Genomic DNA, 15,988 nt, shown 5'->3' with positions numbered 1-15,988 from the left:
GTAGATTTTAACTTTGGAATGTTACTATAGGAAATTTTCTTCTAAATGCAAATTCATGTTTAATAATTCATGTTTAGATTTTATTAATTATATTTTGATAGTTTAAAATAACATTTAATAAGGTTGTTTAAAGTTTATTTTCTTTTACATTAAAATGTTAGTTCAGTTATTCTATATTTTGCAATCTATAAAGTAGAATAAAAAGTGTGAAATAAATTCTAATTATGTAAATGAATTTTCATCTAGAGTAGTATCAGTGTAAAAAAAATATAAGTAACATTATAGGATTAATGCATACTAAACTTCACTAAATCATTTTAATCTTTTTTCACAGATTAATTTTATTATATAGAATAAAAGAGTAATTATGATAGTTTAAAACTGCACAAGAATTTTATAAACACCTTTTATATATCTCACACAATCAGTGTAAAATTATTCGTTTGAAATTATATTTTTCTGACGGGATTCTTATCAGAGGAGATTTCAAAATTGCTTTAGGATAAAACAATACGAATATCGATTATTCATCGCTTCTTAGACTTATTGAAGCATATATAAATGCAGCTGTCATTATTCGAGTGAATGCTCTTTCAAGAAAAAAAGACCAATCCCCCTCACGCGGATATTTGTTCTCGAACGCATCATGCGTGCCTCCGCGGCATCATGCGTGTGTCGCGGATCATTCTTTTCCGCACGGAAGCTGGTGCGTAAATTCCGGATCCCCGCCGACGGTAATCCCCTCCGCTCGGGCGGAAATATCGTGACGCGTCATGCGTTTGCACAAGTAACGCGGGTGCGAATAAAAACGCGCCGCCGTGAAGACGCACCTCGCGGCGTTCTCGTCTTCCCGAAATTATTCACGAATACATATCATCGCGAAAGCAACAGTCGTCCGGATGTTTTTCCCTCGTTATGATCTGCCTACGAATCGCTGCATCTATGAATTGAGTGGCACAAAGTCACGAATGCCGCTGAACAACATACTCGACAACATACGGAAGTACGGCTGGCACGAATTACGTATGTGACGTTTCTTTTTTTTCTCTTCTTTCCTCTAATTTTCGGTGTTTTCCAGCAACACAGATGGACACAGTGTAACACCCGCACACACATAAAGAACTATTACATTACTGCGAATCCAAGTGTGTAAAAGTGGACTTCAGTACATGTTTTTCTCACGTAAAAATAACACGCTATGTTGCATACAAATATACATTTAAACGTACAAGGTATTTCGTACAAAGCATTTAAACGTGTAGTAATATCATTTTTCTACAGAAAACTAAATAGCATACATATATTGAAGTTAGTTTTAACACACGTGGGTTTGCAGTGATTATTGTTTATCAATATTGAACAAAGACGAAATGTAATTCACTGTGTTAGACTGTGACGTTCCGCAAAATGCATAAAGCGTGCGATATATTATTTTATCTTGTTTACCGAATGTTACGCGAGGCTAAAATGATCATCATGCGCATTATGCGTTTTACGGAACTAGAAGTGTGTCTCTTGCTAAGGAACACCTTTCATCCGACTTTATCTGGCCCTATATTTGTCCTATCTTTACCTTGCATATCTGTATCGAGCGTTCGTCTGTACTATTGCATTTGTTTCCGCGACCTTAAACAACAGAAGTCTAACAAGTGTGCTGTCGAGATGTCTGAAGATATCATCATTAATCCTTGAATTCCTGTCTTTTGTTCTCAATATTCCTTAGAATTGCACAAGTGTATTTCTGCATTTATTAAAAATTCAACAATTCTACTGTTTTTTACTAGCTCGTGCTCTTTTTCGTCTTTATATTATAACATACGTTCCGTGTTTTGTTTTCATCAGGCTGTCGCTATTGGCTCAAGTGAGAGTGATTTAATCGATTCTAAAGGATTTTTTATGAACGTGCTTTCGCTTTTATTCGCGCGACATTCTTCGGATAATTGCATATCCAACGTCTGTCTGTTTTCTGTCTGTACATCCACGTACAAAATGTGGCGAACGAAATTATGTCAACATTTATCGTTCCTGTCGGTGTAGTCAGAAGCTGAAAAAACAAGATAATTTTTGGGTCAAGAACACACGCAACGCGGCCGTCCGCAACACGTTTACGAAAAATTCACGGTCTTCTTCGTACATAAGCGAAAGCGTCTTCGTCACGATTTTAACGACAATGAAAGTATACATGTCGCGCGGATTATCGTAAAATTGACACGTGAATAAATTTCGCTTATCTGTCTTATCGTCTCGTCTTAAAAGGAATGAAACGGTATCTCTTTAAACGCGATCTATCGGTTTTAATCTCTCTCAGAATCAATCTTGCAGGAGTTCGTTGAACTAGACACTAAGACACTCGCTTATCTTTGCTTATCTTTTCGCATTGTATATCATTTGTACTGTACCGAATATTAATAGAGATTTCTTCATTAATTAGAATAATTAAAGAAAGAAAGAAAGAAAGAAAGAGAAAGGTAGAAGAATCAAATCTGCATGCGTGTGTCGTGTGTGTGTGGACATCTTTAGCAATGTAGACTGCGGAGTAATTTACGTATATTTGTTTGTTCCTATGAAATAAAGATGAGAGCTTGCGAGAGACGAGAAAGCATGTCCAGTCTTCCGGGCATACGTATAAGAAAAAAGAATTCAAGAAGAAGACTTCGTCACTGCAGACGGACTGCAGAGAATCGCAAAGTTTCACACGTCGTGAGGATAAAGAAACAGGAAAACCGTCCAGGAGCAGGACTCGGGGATCTTCACTGTTTTCTTTCCAACACATCGGTAAAGCATCGGAGGAGCCTTCACCGCTCGAGGTGTTTACCAGCGACACTTCCAGCAATGATGACATCCCGGACGAGAGCCAGCAGCAGATGATGTTCCTGAACGATGCTACCTGCCTGGCTTCCACGATCAACAAATATATATTGTCACCGAAGGAATTGTTTGAACATGGTTATCCCATCGAGTCGACTCTCTTTCCGGGTTACGCGATGATAAACAATATATCATATCCATCAGGTCCCAAGATTGAGAGTGACAGTGGCCAATATACCAATTCCAGCTCGTCCGACAATTCCGAGCAGGAAAGCTCGTCCGATAACGAGAAGAACTTCGACAAAGAAAATAGTTCCGATAAACAGAAGAATCGAGACGAGAAAAACTGCTCCGAAAACAAGAAAGGATGCGATAGCGAGAGCAATTCGGATAGTGAGAAAAGTATTTCGGATGACAAGAAGAACTCCGAAAACGAAAAAAGCTGCGATAGTGGGAGCCATTCCGACAGAGAGACTAGTCCGGGCAATCAGAGCTCCGAACACAGGAAGAGCTGCGACAGAGATGGCAGTTTGGACATCAAGAAGAGCACCCAAGATGAGGATTGTTCTACCAACAAGAGACTGGAAAAAACAGGCTGTGAAAACGAGAATAATTCGGCCAACAGGAAAAGTCGAGAGGAAAAGAAAGAATCAGGCGCAAGCGGTAATACAGGGTTGTTGGAGAGAACATGCGTCAGATGCTACAAGGTATTCTATGCCGATCAGAATGGCGAGTATCTGAACGCGGAACGTTGCGTTTACCACTGTGGCAAAATGTACAACCGCATGACCAACGACAGCTGGTATTGGACGTGCTGCAACCAAGCCAGATTCTCGCGCGGTTGTGCCGAGTGGAAGACGCATGTATGGACTGGCCTGGTTCCTGGGATCAATGGGCCCTTCGCAGGATATGTGCACACTATGCCGTCTCCAATGTTCCTACACGATAACAACTACGGCATATACGCGATGGATTGTGAGATGTGCTACACACTGCAGGGTCTGGAACTCGTTAGAGTGAGTCTCGTCGACTTGTACGGCCAGGTCGTGTATGACACGCTCGTCAAGCCGAGCGCTGAGATCATCGACTTCAACACGAAGTTCAGCGGCATCACGGAAGATGACATGTCTAACATCACCAAGACTCTTCCGGAGGTGCAGAACGACCTGCTCAATTTCATTCACGCCGAGACGATTCTAATGGGCCACAGTCTCGGGAACGACCTCAAAGCGCTGCGTCTGATCCACAAGAACGTCGTCGATACCAGTGCGATGTTCCCGCATTACCTCGGCTTGCCATATCGTAACGGTCTCAAGACTCTGGCGCGGAAAGTGCTCAACCAGAAAATACAGGAAGAGACACATAACTCCATTGAGGATGCCCGGGTCGTTATGGATCTAGTGCTGCGAAAGGCCCAATACGAGTGGCAGCAATCTCTTGTTTGGTAGATAAAATCTTAGATTAAATCGCCATCTCGAGAAAAGACTCATCTACGTGAACAAGAACTATTCGATAGTCTTGGCAGTAGTTCGCGGTGAGATAATGTCGCGACAGGAAGCGCGTGTTATTGAACTAATTTGTAAATATAAATCAGGAAGGACCGCGTTTTTTTTTCCTAGTGTTCGTTTCCAGGGGTGAAATCTGTGATATTACACATATAGTGCAATGCGTTCCTCACGTGCGTTCCTGCGTCCCCACGTTCGTCTCTGATGATAAGGGACGCGATTATTGTACTCACATATTATGCGCACACAATACATAACACAAACGTAACATACAGCGCGTAACATAATTGACAATCACGGAGAAATTTATAACAGACTACGCGCAGTCGAACATTTATCAGAGACTTTAAATCTATTTATTATCTTTCGTACTCTTTATACTTTTCATACTACTCTACTATGTACTACTCTATACTATCGCTAAATACTGCACTCTTTACTTGACTGCTATCGATCTGATATTACTTTAAAACTTTATCTTGAACTAATTTTACTTTCTAACTGAACGACGATCGGTTACTGATTGGACTCTTTATATTTCAAACATTAATTATGTTCGACTATTAATTTCTTTCGAATTTTATTTTTCTCCGATGTGCATTTTTATATATATATGTATTCGTATGTGTTTTGTATTGTATATACGTAATTTTCATAAGCGTTTTATATACTTTGTACATATATTATATATTGCATTATGGAGCGCAATTTTGTACTCGCAAAAATATGTATATTCGTGAAAATCTACGTATTTAACATGGATACGTATGTCTTCATTATTCGATATAACGTATCACTTTACCATCCTTTATCATGCATATTCCATCTTATCAGTCATATTTCATTCAATATCATCTTTTTTTCCCCCACGAAAAGAACGAGCGGCGTCATTGATGCTGGTTGGGTAAGTGCCTCTTGTTTCCACTGATCCGTATTTAAATTCCACCGAGAGGATCGTGGATTTTTCTTGAACGAGGTCATGACTATCCGTTAAAACGTGGCTCGCCAACTGAAAAGAATATAAGGAAAATACTCAACTCACGGATTTCGTAACTTAATTAATTTCAATTGATTTGTTGATTAATTTTATTCTCCGATTAAAATTGTCGTCATTCATTGCGTTTAATTGCATTGTTAAAAATTTATTAAAACTTATTGTTGAAAGTTAATGAGAAGGATAGTATTTCTCTTTATACAAAAATAAAGATATTCTTTCACATGTACGCGCATATTCGTGCGGTCGAATGGATTTCGACCAAATTGCATTCTTGTGCAAATAGACGCAGGAAGATACACGGAATTATATTATTACTGATATCCTGAGTGTTATCAGCCGCAAGGTTTTTTCTCTTTATACGTGCTACCAAGTGCGATGTTCCGACAAACAAAATTTGCGAGCCACGTACTGTTACGCATATCGGCCACGTGTATAATACACGCGGTTTGTTTTTTATCAGTTTTTGACGAAAACACGACGAGTCGTCATAACGATTGAGTGTATAATAATAGATATATATACGTATGTGAATAATACTCTCACGAGAGAGACTGCCAGCGCTTTTATATATCGACAATCTTCATACTGCATCGCTCACAATCATCCCGTTAAATAATCATGTAACGGCAGAATTGTCTGTTGCGATAACGAATGTAATATTTAAATGTAAATATCGCGCTTAAGTAATATGGAGAGACACAACGGATTTTGTAACGATAGTATTACCTTGTACAATATGTATTTATATATATTTTTCTATCCTCGCGTACCGTAATTTTATAACTCGTAATTTTATAAGTAGCATCAGCGATGAGTAAAATTTCTTTTGGCGTTTCGTTTTTTTTTAAATTTTAACGTGAAAATCGACTGTAAGACGAGTTTTGCGGTACTTTAAAACTAACGGTGGAGAAAACAAGCGGCTGGGAAGTCACACACAAGTGACATGGTGTGACACAATGGATCATTATATCCTTGTTGTTTGCCAATGTTAAACAAAGATGACATGATCACTGTGTCGCACCGTGTCACTTATTGGAAGGCACAGTAAGTTTTACTCATCGCCACCAGTCTTTTAAAGCTTGATGGACAATTAGCGACGTGGTTGAATAATGAAAAGTAAAGCAAGAAAGTACGAAGCGCACTCGAGCCAGCTGATTATGATCTCACTACAGATTCTGTAGAATCGTCTTATCACACAGGTCACGGTTCGATTCACGCTTAAGAATCATTTTATCTTTATTAATATTTGTCAAATGTTAGACAAAGACAAATGATGCTCATAAACGTTGTGAGTATGAATCGAATCGCGGTCACAATAACGCGGTCACAATAACGCGTTATGATACCAGTAATCCTGATATAGTCGCAATACTACAGTTTAATCCTGAAAGTCACAAGATTGCCAATTTGGTGAGGATCATAGCAGGGAACTCATTGGACACTCAATCTGTGGTCGAGAAATCTGATAATCTCAAATTTCAACGTTTGTTTCTTCCAGTGATATACATAAGAGTCTTAAAATAGCTCTTAAAATAGATCATCTTAAGACTTTCTCAGCTTCAAAACAACGAAAAGAGCTCGCATTTTGTTTGCAGGAGGAGTGTCCAACGAACATCCTGTTCAGGATAAAGACATTGTCATACAGCTTAGAACGTAAATATATGTTGATTATGAAATATATGTAGCATTGTTTCTGTGTGCTTTTATTTGGAATATCTTTCCCTCCGCTCCCAATAAATACCTCGGCTTACAAATTGTCTCTCGATATTAAAAGAATCGTCGTTTAAATTAGGAATCGGCAAATCTTTTCTGTAAACAACTAGATTATAATATCTATTAAAATAAATATCTTGATTCTCCATCTGCAATTTAAGTCCTTTTAGCATAAGTGAAATTTTTTATTTTATTCTCAAATTTATCTAAGATGAAAGAGGTCCGGTTCTTCCTCCTAAAATATCTTGTAATATTTATTTGAATAATGTAATATAGATGTCGAAATCTCTTTTTCTACATTTTTTTGAAATTCTAGAACAATAAAAAAAACTCGGATTGGATAAAAAAAGACCCAAATTGTAAGATGGAGGGAGTAAAAATATGATTGCAAGTAAAGAATTAATAAAAATTGAAATTTTTATAATATTTTAATTTAATTATATAATACTTTTTAATTAAAATAAAATATTTTAAGCTTTGAGACTTTAATTGTAAGAGGCTTTAAAATTAAAATTTTATTTAATCTTCACAAGACATATTGCAAGACATTATTTTTCTCTGATTTTTTTTAATTATTCAATTATTGAAGAATGTAAAAAGTATTCTTAGTTCGCGGAACCCAATTTGTTGATTCTTGGTCTAAACGCGAAAAATGGCGACTCGGCCTGATTCCAAGAAGGTTTTCTTTGTCTTTTTGTGCGAAGAAATCGCGGCGTCGCGTTGCGAATAAAATTGTTGGCAAGCGTTGGCTATAGAATTTTTTACGTGGAAAGTCGAAGGCCCTCTCCTTATTTCCATCTCATCCCGCGACATCATGATAACGCTTTTACAAGCCACGTGCACTGTCCTTTAAATAACGGCATGTTTTTCAAAAATGCGTTGCGAGACAAGGCTGCCTGTTCATTCTGAATAATGATATTCCTCAGTCTCGACGATGTTCACGGCTTCGCGGTATTAAATCTGACTCGTGCGTGTTCTCTTCGGAAGAAAAAAAAAAGATTAAAAAAAGGAGGAAGGACGAATAAAAAAGAATACATTGTCAACTGCACACTTAATTCTTGTCAGCTTGTTTATATCGAAAAAAAGTTATCAAAATTCGAATATCATCGACTCGAAGTTATTGCCTATTCGTGCCGAGACATTTGATCCAGCAAAAAATAAATAGCTTTACAACTATCGTAAAATAAAAAAAAAAGATTGGTTACATATTTGAATCTAGTGAGGATAGGATTATCAATCTTTCAAGAGTACATGTAGTCTTTTGAAGTCGTTAAACTTTTAATTATTGATTAAAATTTTATATTTATAAAATTATATTTATAAGATTATATTAATGAGAATTATCAATAAAAATTATGTTTTGGAAATTTTTTTTATTAAATATACCTTCCTTCCGTTCCATCTTTTTTTTTAAAAGTATACATAATATATTTTTTTCTTATGATATTTAGATATAGTAGAGGACATAAGTGAGGAATTAAAGGCAAGATCAATCATTAAAATATTTTACAATTGTAAAGTCATTTTTTTCTGAATTTTCAATTAAGCAGTCAATCTAGTTTATATCGACAATTGTAGACGACGAAATCTAGTAGGCAGGTAGGCATGCGATTGTGAATAGCAAGAATTTCAGTGACGTTCGTCCACGTGTCGAGTGGGCTTGGTGCGTAGTTAAAAAGCGTATTGTTGTTCTTTTCGTTGGTCAAAGTCCATAAACCGACTAGCTGTAAACATTGACACGCGCATTTCCGCTTTGCACGAGATATGTCGCGACGAGATATGGACTTCGACTACGTTGTTTTTTTTCCACGTTGCGTATTTTATCAGCCGTTGTGCCTAAAGCGCATGCTGCTAATGATCGGATTCGCGAGGTGCAATGTGCTCATTGATAAACACGTTGATGACTGTATCGCATTAGCACAGCTGCAACGCGTGATTTGCAATAAATTTTCACGTCGCCAATTCTTCCCATTGCTGTGTGCGCTTTGGCAAATATCCGTATCTTTCGACTATCAAGTCCGCTTCGATGTTTAGATTGTTAAGAACAAATGAGCTACAAACTACAAATGAAAATTAGTTGATATTTCCCGAGAGAATTGACAAAAATTAATTGAAAGAATTAATCTTTACAAAATGGAAAGTCATTGTAATGAAACAGGCGCTGAAATAGTGTATATATTTTGAATACAATAAATTATAATAAAGCCTAAGATACAAGACACATTTTTTTTGCTGGATTGTTTACATTTAATAAATTACTAGGATTGCTTGAATTATTTGCGTTTTAATAAATAATTAAATTAAATAGAATTGCACACAGAATGCAGAATTTTTAATAATTTATTATAATAAATTGAAAGTCAGTACGAAAAAATGCATCATGTGTCGTAGGCTTAAAACTTATTACAAGAAAAAGCTGTAAAATTTTTAAAATAGACCCTCCTGTCTTCTAAAGCAAGATTGCCGTAAATTTACCATCTTTAAATTCCTTACTGTTCTCTAATTTCTAGACAACATTTCATAATTTTCCTTGATCTTTCAATAATGTTTTGAATTTTTTTGTATTTTCGTCCTGATTTAGAAACCGTCGAATATTTTGTTAAGAGAGCAATTTAGCAATTTCAATTACTATTAATGTTGCTGACATGCTGCTTGCATTTAATTATTCAGTTGACAGTATTCCAAAATTCCGTATAATGTACGCATTAAATTTCTTTAAAGTCAAGAATTTTTCAGAAAATTTTGCAAAATTCCTTGACTTTTCCCTGATTTTCTGGTTGTTTTCAATTTTCCTGACATTTCTGTGATTTCCAGTTTTGCGGCAATCCTAAAGATTAATACACTCTAAACTAACAAATAATACATTCGTCGTATGCTATACAGTTCCAATTTCTGATAGAAATTAGATAAGATTCAAGTCTCGCCGGATTAATCCTTTTCTTTTTACTTCCGTATTTCCGTTACATACGCGATAGCTATAAAAATTTTTGCGAGCTTCGCTACGTTTTCTTGTTCCTCTGATAGTTATAATATCGTCAGATATTCGAGGCTGGCTGTACTAAAAAAATGTCACCGTGTATATGCATAAAGGAGGTTACGCAACGACCAAAGAGAAAACGAATGTCAAGGAAGAGAGAAACCATTATATGAACAGCAGCTGTTAAATGAGGTTCTTCGCTCGGATAATGATGATTCGGTGGGTGTTGGTGTTGAAAATGTTTTTGGACAAGGTCTTTAGGCAAGTCATTTCGAGTTTCAGATTTTTTAATCTTCAAACATTAAGAAGAGGGCAAACGTTTTAAGCGCCCAAAATCTGCCAACTGAATCAACGTCTACGAGATTTTATTAAGTGCTTTCGTTTCTCACGTGTTTTATTCCTAAATTGTTCATCGTCAGCACGAAATTACAACATTGGTTCGTTGGAAATCATTGATCGTTTTTAGCCACAAAAATATTTTAAGAAAGATAAAAATAAAACCCAAATAAAACATCTCGTTCTTGATCCAATTTTGGAAAGGATGTTTTTTGAACAAATAAAATCTGGCATTGCTACGGTTCACGCGAAATTTCTCTTTACTCCAACGCTCGTTCTGATGATTATTTAACGTCTGCCAGTGAGTTTTGTATGTTTTATTGTGTGCCCGGCAGTAGGATTTTCATAAGCATATAATATGTTAAAATATTATTTAAATATTAAATAAGACTATATAATACGTTGATGATAGTGCATTTTTTTTATATTTAGCTATCTATATCATTAAACATTTTATATTAGATGATTTGTTTCTTATAAACTGTTTTAAAAAATCACGATAACAGAGGCCAATCATTGATGACCTTCATTAAAATAATCATTGAAAAATCATAAATGGCTATCGTGAAAATCACATGTTAATGATATTTTCTAGAAACATCATCTTTTTTTTCGTTGTAACGTGACAAAGTGCATAGATAGTTCTTTCAAAATGCATAGACGTGACAAAGTGCAGAGATAATTTGAATTGTTTTTTTCCGAGTCTCGATCTTATTTCTGATCGCATTGTCTTATTGATATATAATTTCAGTATTTGTGATTACATGGAATTTATAAAAATATAATCTCTGGAAATTCCATTTTACGATAGCCCGGAATATGCTACAATATATTTATTAAGTATGTAAACAACCTCACTGATTTTAGTATGACATTGTACTCTGCGATTCGTTCGCAGGCTAGAGATTAGGTATTAGAGATAAGGAATTAGGCTGGAACATATTTAAATTCAAAGGTAGATGATAGCAATCATTATTGTATCGAGTTATATATTGATCAGATTATTGTTATCATGATTGTAACCTTGTTCGCAAGTGGGTGTTTGCGATACGCGATATTATATCGATAACGCTTAGCTTCATTAGGAACATAATAGTAATGACAATAAACCTGTTTGATTAAAAGCTATGGTACACAAAACATCGTAAAGCAATAAGATATGAACAGTAAGCGAATCGATTAATCACAGTAGGAGGTAGAGACAATACTAAAGTAACAAAAGAAAATTCGAAATGTTGATTTGCTTACTTCTTACGTCTTACTGCTAAGTTTGTTTGTATGTCATAGCCTTAATGATGACAATTGTGTTTTAATGAATCCGATCTCGTGACACTTCCATTTTATATTCATATTGACAAATACTTTCCGTTGATGCAATGCTCACACCCACATCGCATCGGATTAAAGAGAAGAATAAGGAGCTGAGAGAAATCGGTGATAGTCACATAGTCTGGAAAATCGAAAGCGTTACCTAATCGAAATAAATCTTCAGAAACTTTCATAATACGTCATCTCGCCGTTGCTCTTTTTTTTCGAGGACAGAATAATAATGGAGACGTTTTCGCTGGGCAAACAATTTTGTTTCATTATTTTTTAAATTTTCATCTCTTTTTTTCTAAAGTTTGCTTCTACTTAAAATAAATAATTGTAAATGTGATGTTATCTGTTTTTTTTTCATGAATATACGCAAAAGTTCTTCGAAATTTTATTCCGAATTTATTTGAAAAAAAAAAAACCGCGAATATTGTATTAACTATTACATTTATTTATACATCTAAAACGTATCGTTGACTGTAAAATTTATTAACGTAGTTCATTTTTTGCACCATATCCAGCCTTAGATAAGTCTTACTTTGAGTTTTTAACGAGTCAGAAAATTCACTTTACAGTAAACAATCAGTAATTATGTCCGAAAATGTATGTTAAGTAATCGTATGTCTAAGAATAACGAGGACTATTTTCATACCAGTTAGTTTCATAACAAATTCCTAGAATTTTATATTAGGAAAAAATCTAATTTTCGACACGCTTTCTGCGTGTGTTCGAATCAATTAAAGGAATCAAATAAAGAAAATCTCGATAAGTCCAGTTAAACTTTTGATTTTGAGAATCAAAAAACATCTAGAGGACGCAAATTTTACGTTACAATAGCGATACTGAAGCCTGATAACGACGTTTGCTCTATATACTTAGAGAACGAAATTGCTAAATGACTTCTGATGATGATACGAACGTGATATCTGATATACAATACTATCACTTCAATAATCACGTACTTTCTCTTCGCAAATGTTGAGTCGAAAAAAATGTAGCTTCACGTGGCTAGAAAAAAAGCAAGTTAGAAAACTATGTTTTAAGAACTTAAGTAAAAAAACTGCAAATAATTCTTTCCAGATTTTTTTGTATGAGAGAAGGGATAACGTAGAAAAAGTTTCGAAGCATTACTAGGCCCTTTTTTATATTTTTTCCTGATATATGAATAAACGTACTTAGTAATATGACATCGATATTAGATATAGAAAAGCATTTTAAATTAAGAAAGTTTTGAACGAGAAACTTCCAAAAGCAGAAACAAAGTTTTTATACGGAAAGAATAATTTTGAAATATTTAATTAAATATATAGGTTTGAAAATAATTTTATTGGACCATCAAAATAATTATATGTATAGGAAACTTAAGCGTAATGAGCAGTGCTACAAAAAGTTTCAATATTCTAACAGCTTGAATGCTCCATACATAATTATTTGAATAATTCAACAAAAGTATTTTCAAATCTGTGTGTTCAGCAAAACTGTTCTTTCTGTGTAGGTCAATTTTGAATGGATTCATATTTTTATATCATTAAATCTTACAAATACATATTTTTTTATTCAATGTATGTATATTAACATGTTAACCTTGATCGAAGCTATTTCATCAATTTATCAAAGATACTTTCTTTGCACGCGAAGCGGGCAAGATCAAGGCGTCATCATGGATCGTTTAAGTATAATATCATATGTTAAAATATATTCACTGGATTTTAGATATGTTAGACTGAGCTTTGATTCACGTTAAAACCGGCGAGAAAAATCGATAATTGATTTCCAGATATAATCGTGAGACCCTCAGCTTGAATTGTTAACATATTTTTACATAACTATAAAAAGGCTATCATTTATTCAAAATTTCTTTTCATAGTTGTCAATGACAATTACGTGTGTGATTACTTTAATACGGAAAAAAATATTTTACGAATGTATTTTATTAAAGTATCTAAAAATTTAGGTAGATTATTATTTTTTTTAATTAAATATGTAAGACGTTTAAACTCTGATTGCTAGAATATTAATTTTTTTTTATAACATTACTCATCATATTTGAATTTCCTACACAATTATTTTAACGAATCTAAATTATTTTTCATTTAAATTAATTTATCATCTAATTTATTTTTATCTAAATTAATCTTATCTAAATTATTTTCCGATCTTTATTTATCTAAACTCTTCAATATTTCTTCAAAATCGTTCTTTTATTCGTGCAGCGCTGACGATTTGCCTATTTACAACTTATTAAATTATATAATTTAATAATTTTTTTACATTTGCAAATTTGAAGTATTGTTATTAAAAAAATTTAGTATTCATATATATTCCTTTTTATACGAGTCACGTCATTTTAATTCCTTCAAAGTTATTAGTTCCTTTTAGTTAACATAAATTAAATGGATTTCAAAGCAATGGATTTTAAATAGATTTTCAGCAACAGAGTAACTGTGATAGACTTTGACATCAATTCCGAAGGTTAAAAGAAAAAAGAAATACGTTTTGAAAAAAAAATCGAGAGAAGAAACGAGCACCATGGCAGTCGACTTGTCAACGCGTTCTAGCAGCCGATGGACAAGAAATTTTTACGCGGGTCATGGACGTCGGTCGTTTTAAATTTATCTTTCGCGGTCGCCTCTTATTAACGGTCTCCATATGAACGGCTGCCTGGTCATTCAACTTGATTGAATTTGCCCTCGAGATACGAGGAGATTTGAGGTGAATGATCGACCGCGAGAATCTCAAAATAAGCGATATGTTTGGATTATACATATATACATATAATATACACACATTTAATCTGTTATCATGTGAGAATTAATTCGATGAGATATCCGATGCCTTTCTTTCCGTTAATCGGATATATGTCATATAGCAAAATTATGAATCATAAATTTCACAACGATCTGACGATCTTTATATATGTCTCAATGACATCCGAAAGGTGCATCATTAATCCTAGGATTATCTGGGCTCTTCTTGATTACGTAAATATTGTGAAAAAAAATACTGTCTAACTTATTCTTTAATTGATGATTTTAAATTTCCTAATTGAAGTATTCAGCTTCAAAATGAATAAAATCGGATTTAGAAAGCGTTGTAAAATATAAAAAACTAAATTAAAATAAAAAACTAAATTCAGTAGGTATTAAACAATAGTTCGATGTACTACAACATGAAAAAAGTCGTAATAATATCGTGATAAAATGCAGCAGTATCTATAAATTGTGAATGCAAAAAATATTTATACAGAGAAGATTTGTAAAAAAAAGCGTTATATGTAGAAAATGAACATTCATTAACATTTATTAATTGCACTACGTTGTCTTAATGTAAAACAAAAAAGTTTCACGAAAATAACCTTAGTTGTTATTTTAAAAGCTAAATTTCTCAACTATGCGAATATTTTTTGTGTGTCTAAATATAATGTTTTATTTTTGCTTATTGTTAAATTAATATATTTTAATTATTATACATCCTTTTAAATAAAATAATTTTGAGAAATGTTATATCTATTTTATTTTTTGTTAATAAATTACTAATTAATATTTACTTTCTAAAAACAAAATTTTTTAAAAAGATTTTTATCTGTACGAATATTTTTTTATACTCATTGTACGTCAATTATTGCATTAAGGATAACACTGCACGCTTTCGTTTCTTGTCGCTGCATATTGATATTACGTTGCATTTTAAAATGCAAGATAGTGCATCATGACGCGATGTCGCATTGACGCAATCGCGTACACGTACGTATAATATCATTCATAGTTTTTACACTTTATTTATATTTTGCATTAATGATAACGACAACGCATTAATAATTGGCGGCGTATGTGTATGTAGGCGCTCGTTATCGAGGATTTGCAATTTTATTAAAAATGACGCAGTCTTGTTTGTCAAAGATAAAACTGTTGAAATTGACGTAAGTTACGTAAAGCCACGCGCGTGGCAAAATTGTCATCGATCGTTGATGTTGCATCTGTCTATTTTAACAACGCATGCGAACCGCTGCGTTTATTACTCAATAATTGGTGACATGTACGCTTGTGTGTTTGTTTGTTAACGACGGTACTTTAGCGTACGCTAATACACGGAGTGAGGTATACAGGCAATGGTGCAATGTTTATTATCTAAATTTGCACAAATGTATTATATTTGATCGGGTAGGACGGTTTTCTCATGAAATATCGCTTTTTTAATTATCGTTCAATTATATCCTCGAGATTTATGTAAATTTTATCGGTTCCTAATTCATCATTATGCAATGATGAATGAATACTAATTTTTTTAATAACATAATTCACATTTGCAAATGTAACATAAAGAATACAATTAACTAAT

The 15,988-nt window shown here is 33.9% G+C and overlaps 1 protein-coding gene across 3 annotated transcripts in view; it reads left to right on the top strand.

Moving 5' to 3' along the window:
• Positions 1-15,988, top strand: part of LOC105146622 (transducin beta-like protein 2) — a 62,011-nt gene that overhangs the window by 27,548 nt on the left and 18,475 nt on the right. For 2 of the 3 annotated variants that reach the window (XM_087413753.1, XM_011057007.2), the window contains exon 3: positions 2,575-8,185. The exons of the other annotated variant lie outside the window; for it this stretch is intronic. In XM_087413753.1, coding sequence (XP_087269879.1) covers positions 2,575-4,256 — 1,682 coding nt within the window. In that variant the 3' untranslated portion in view covers positions 4,257-8,185. Of the gene's footprint in view, positions 1-2,574; positions 8,186-15,988 lie in introns of those variants that run through there. 3 annotated transcript variants of the gene reach the window in all.

This window comes from Acromyrmex echinatior, chromosome 1 (assembly GCF_024713525.1).
Source record: "Acromyrmex echinatior isolate Ae372 chromosome 1, ASM2471352v2, whole genome shotgun sequence".
In the NCBI taxonomy this organism is placed as follows: domain Eukaryota; kingdom Metazoa; phylum Arthropoda; class Insecta; order Hymenoptera; family Formicidae; genus Acromyrmex; species Acromyrmex echinatior.
This window is presented reverse-complemented; position numbering and strand designations above follow the sequence as displayed.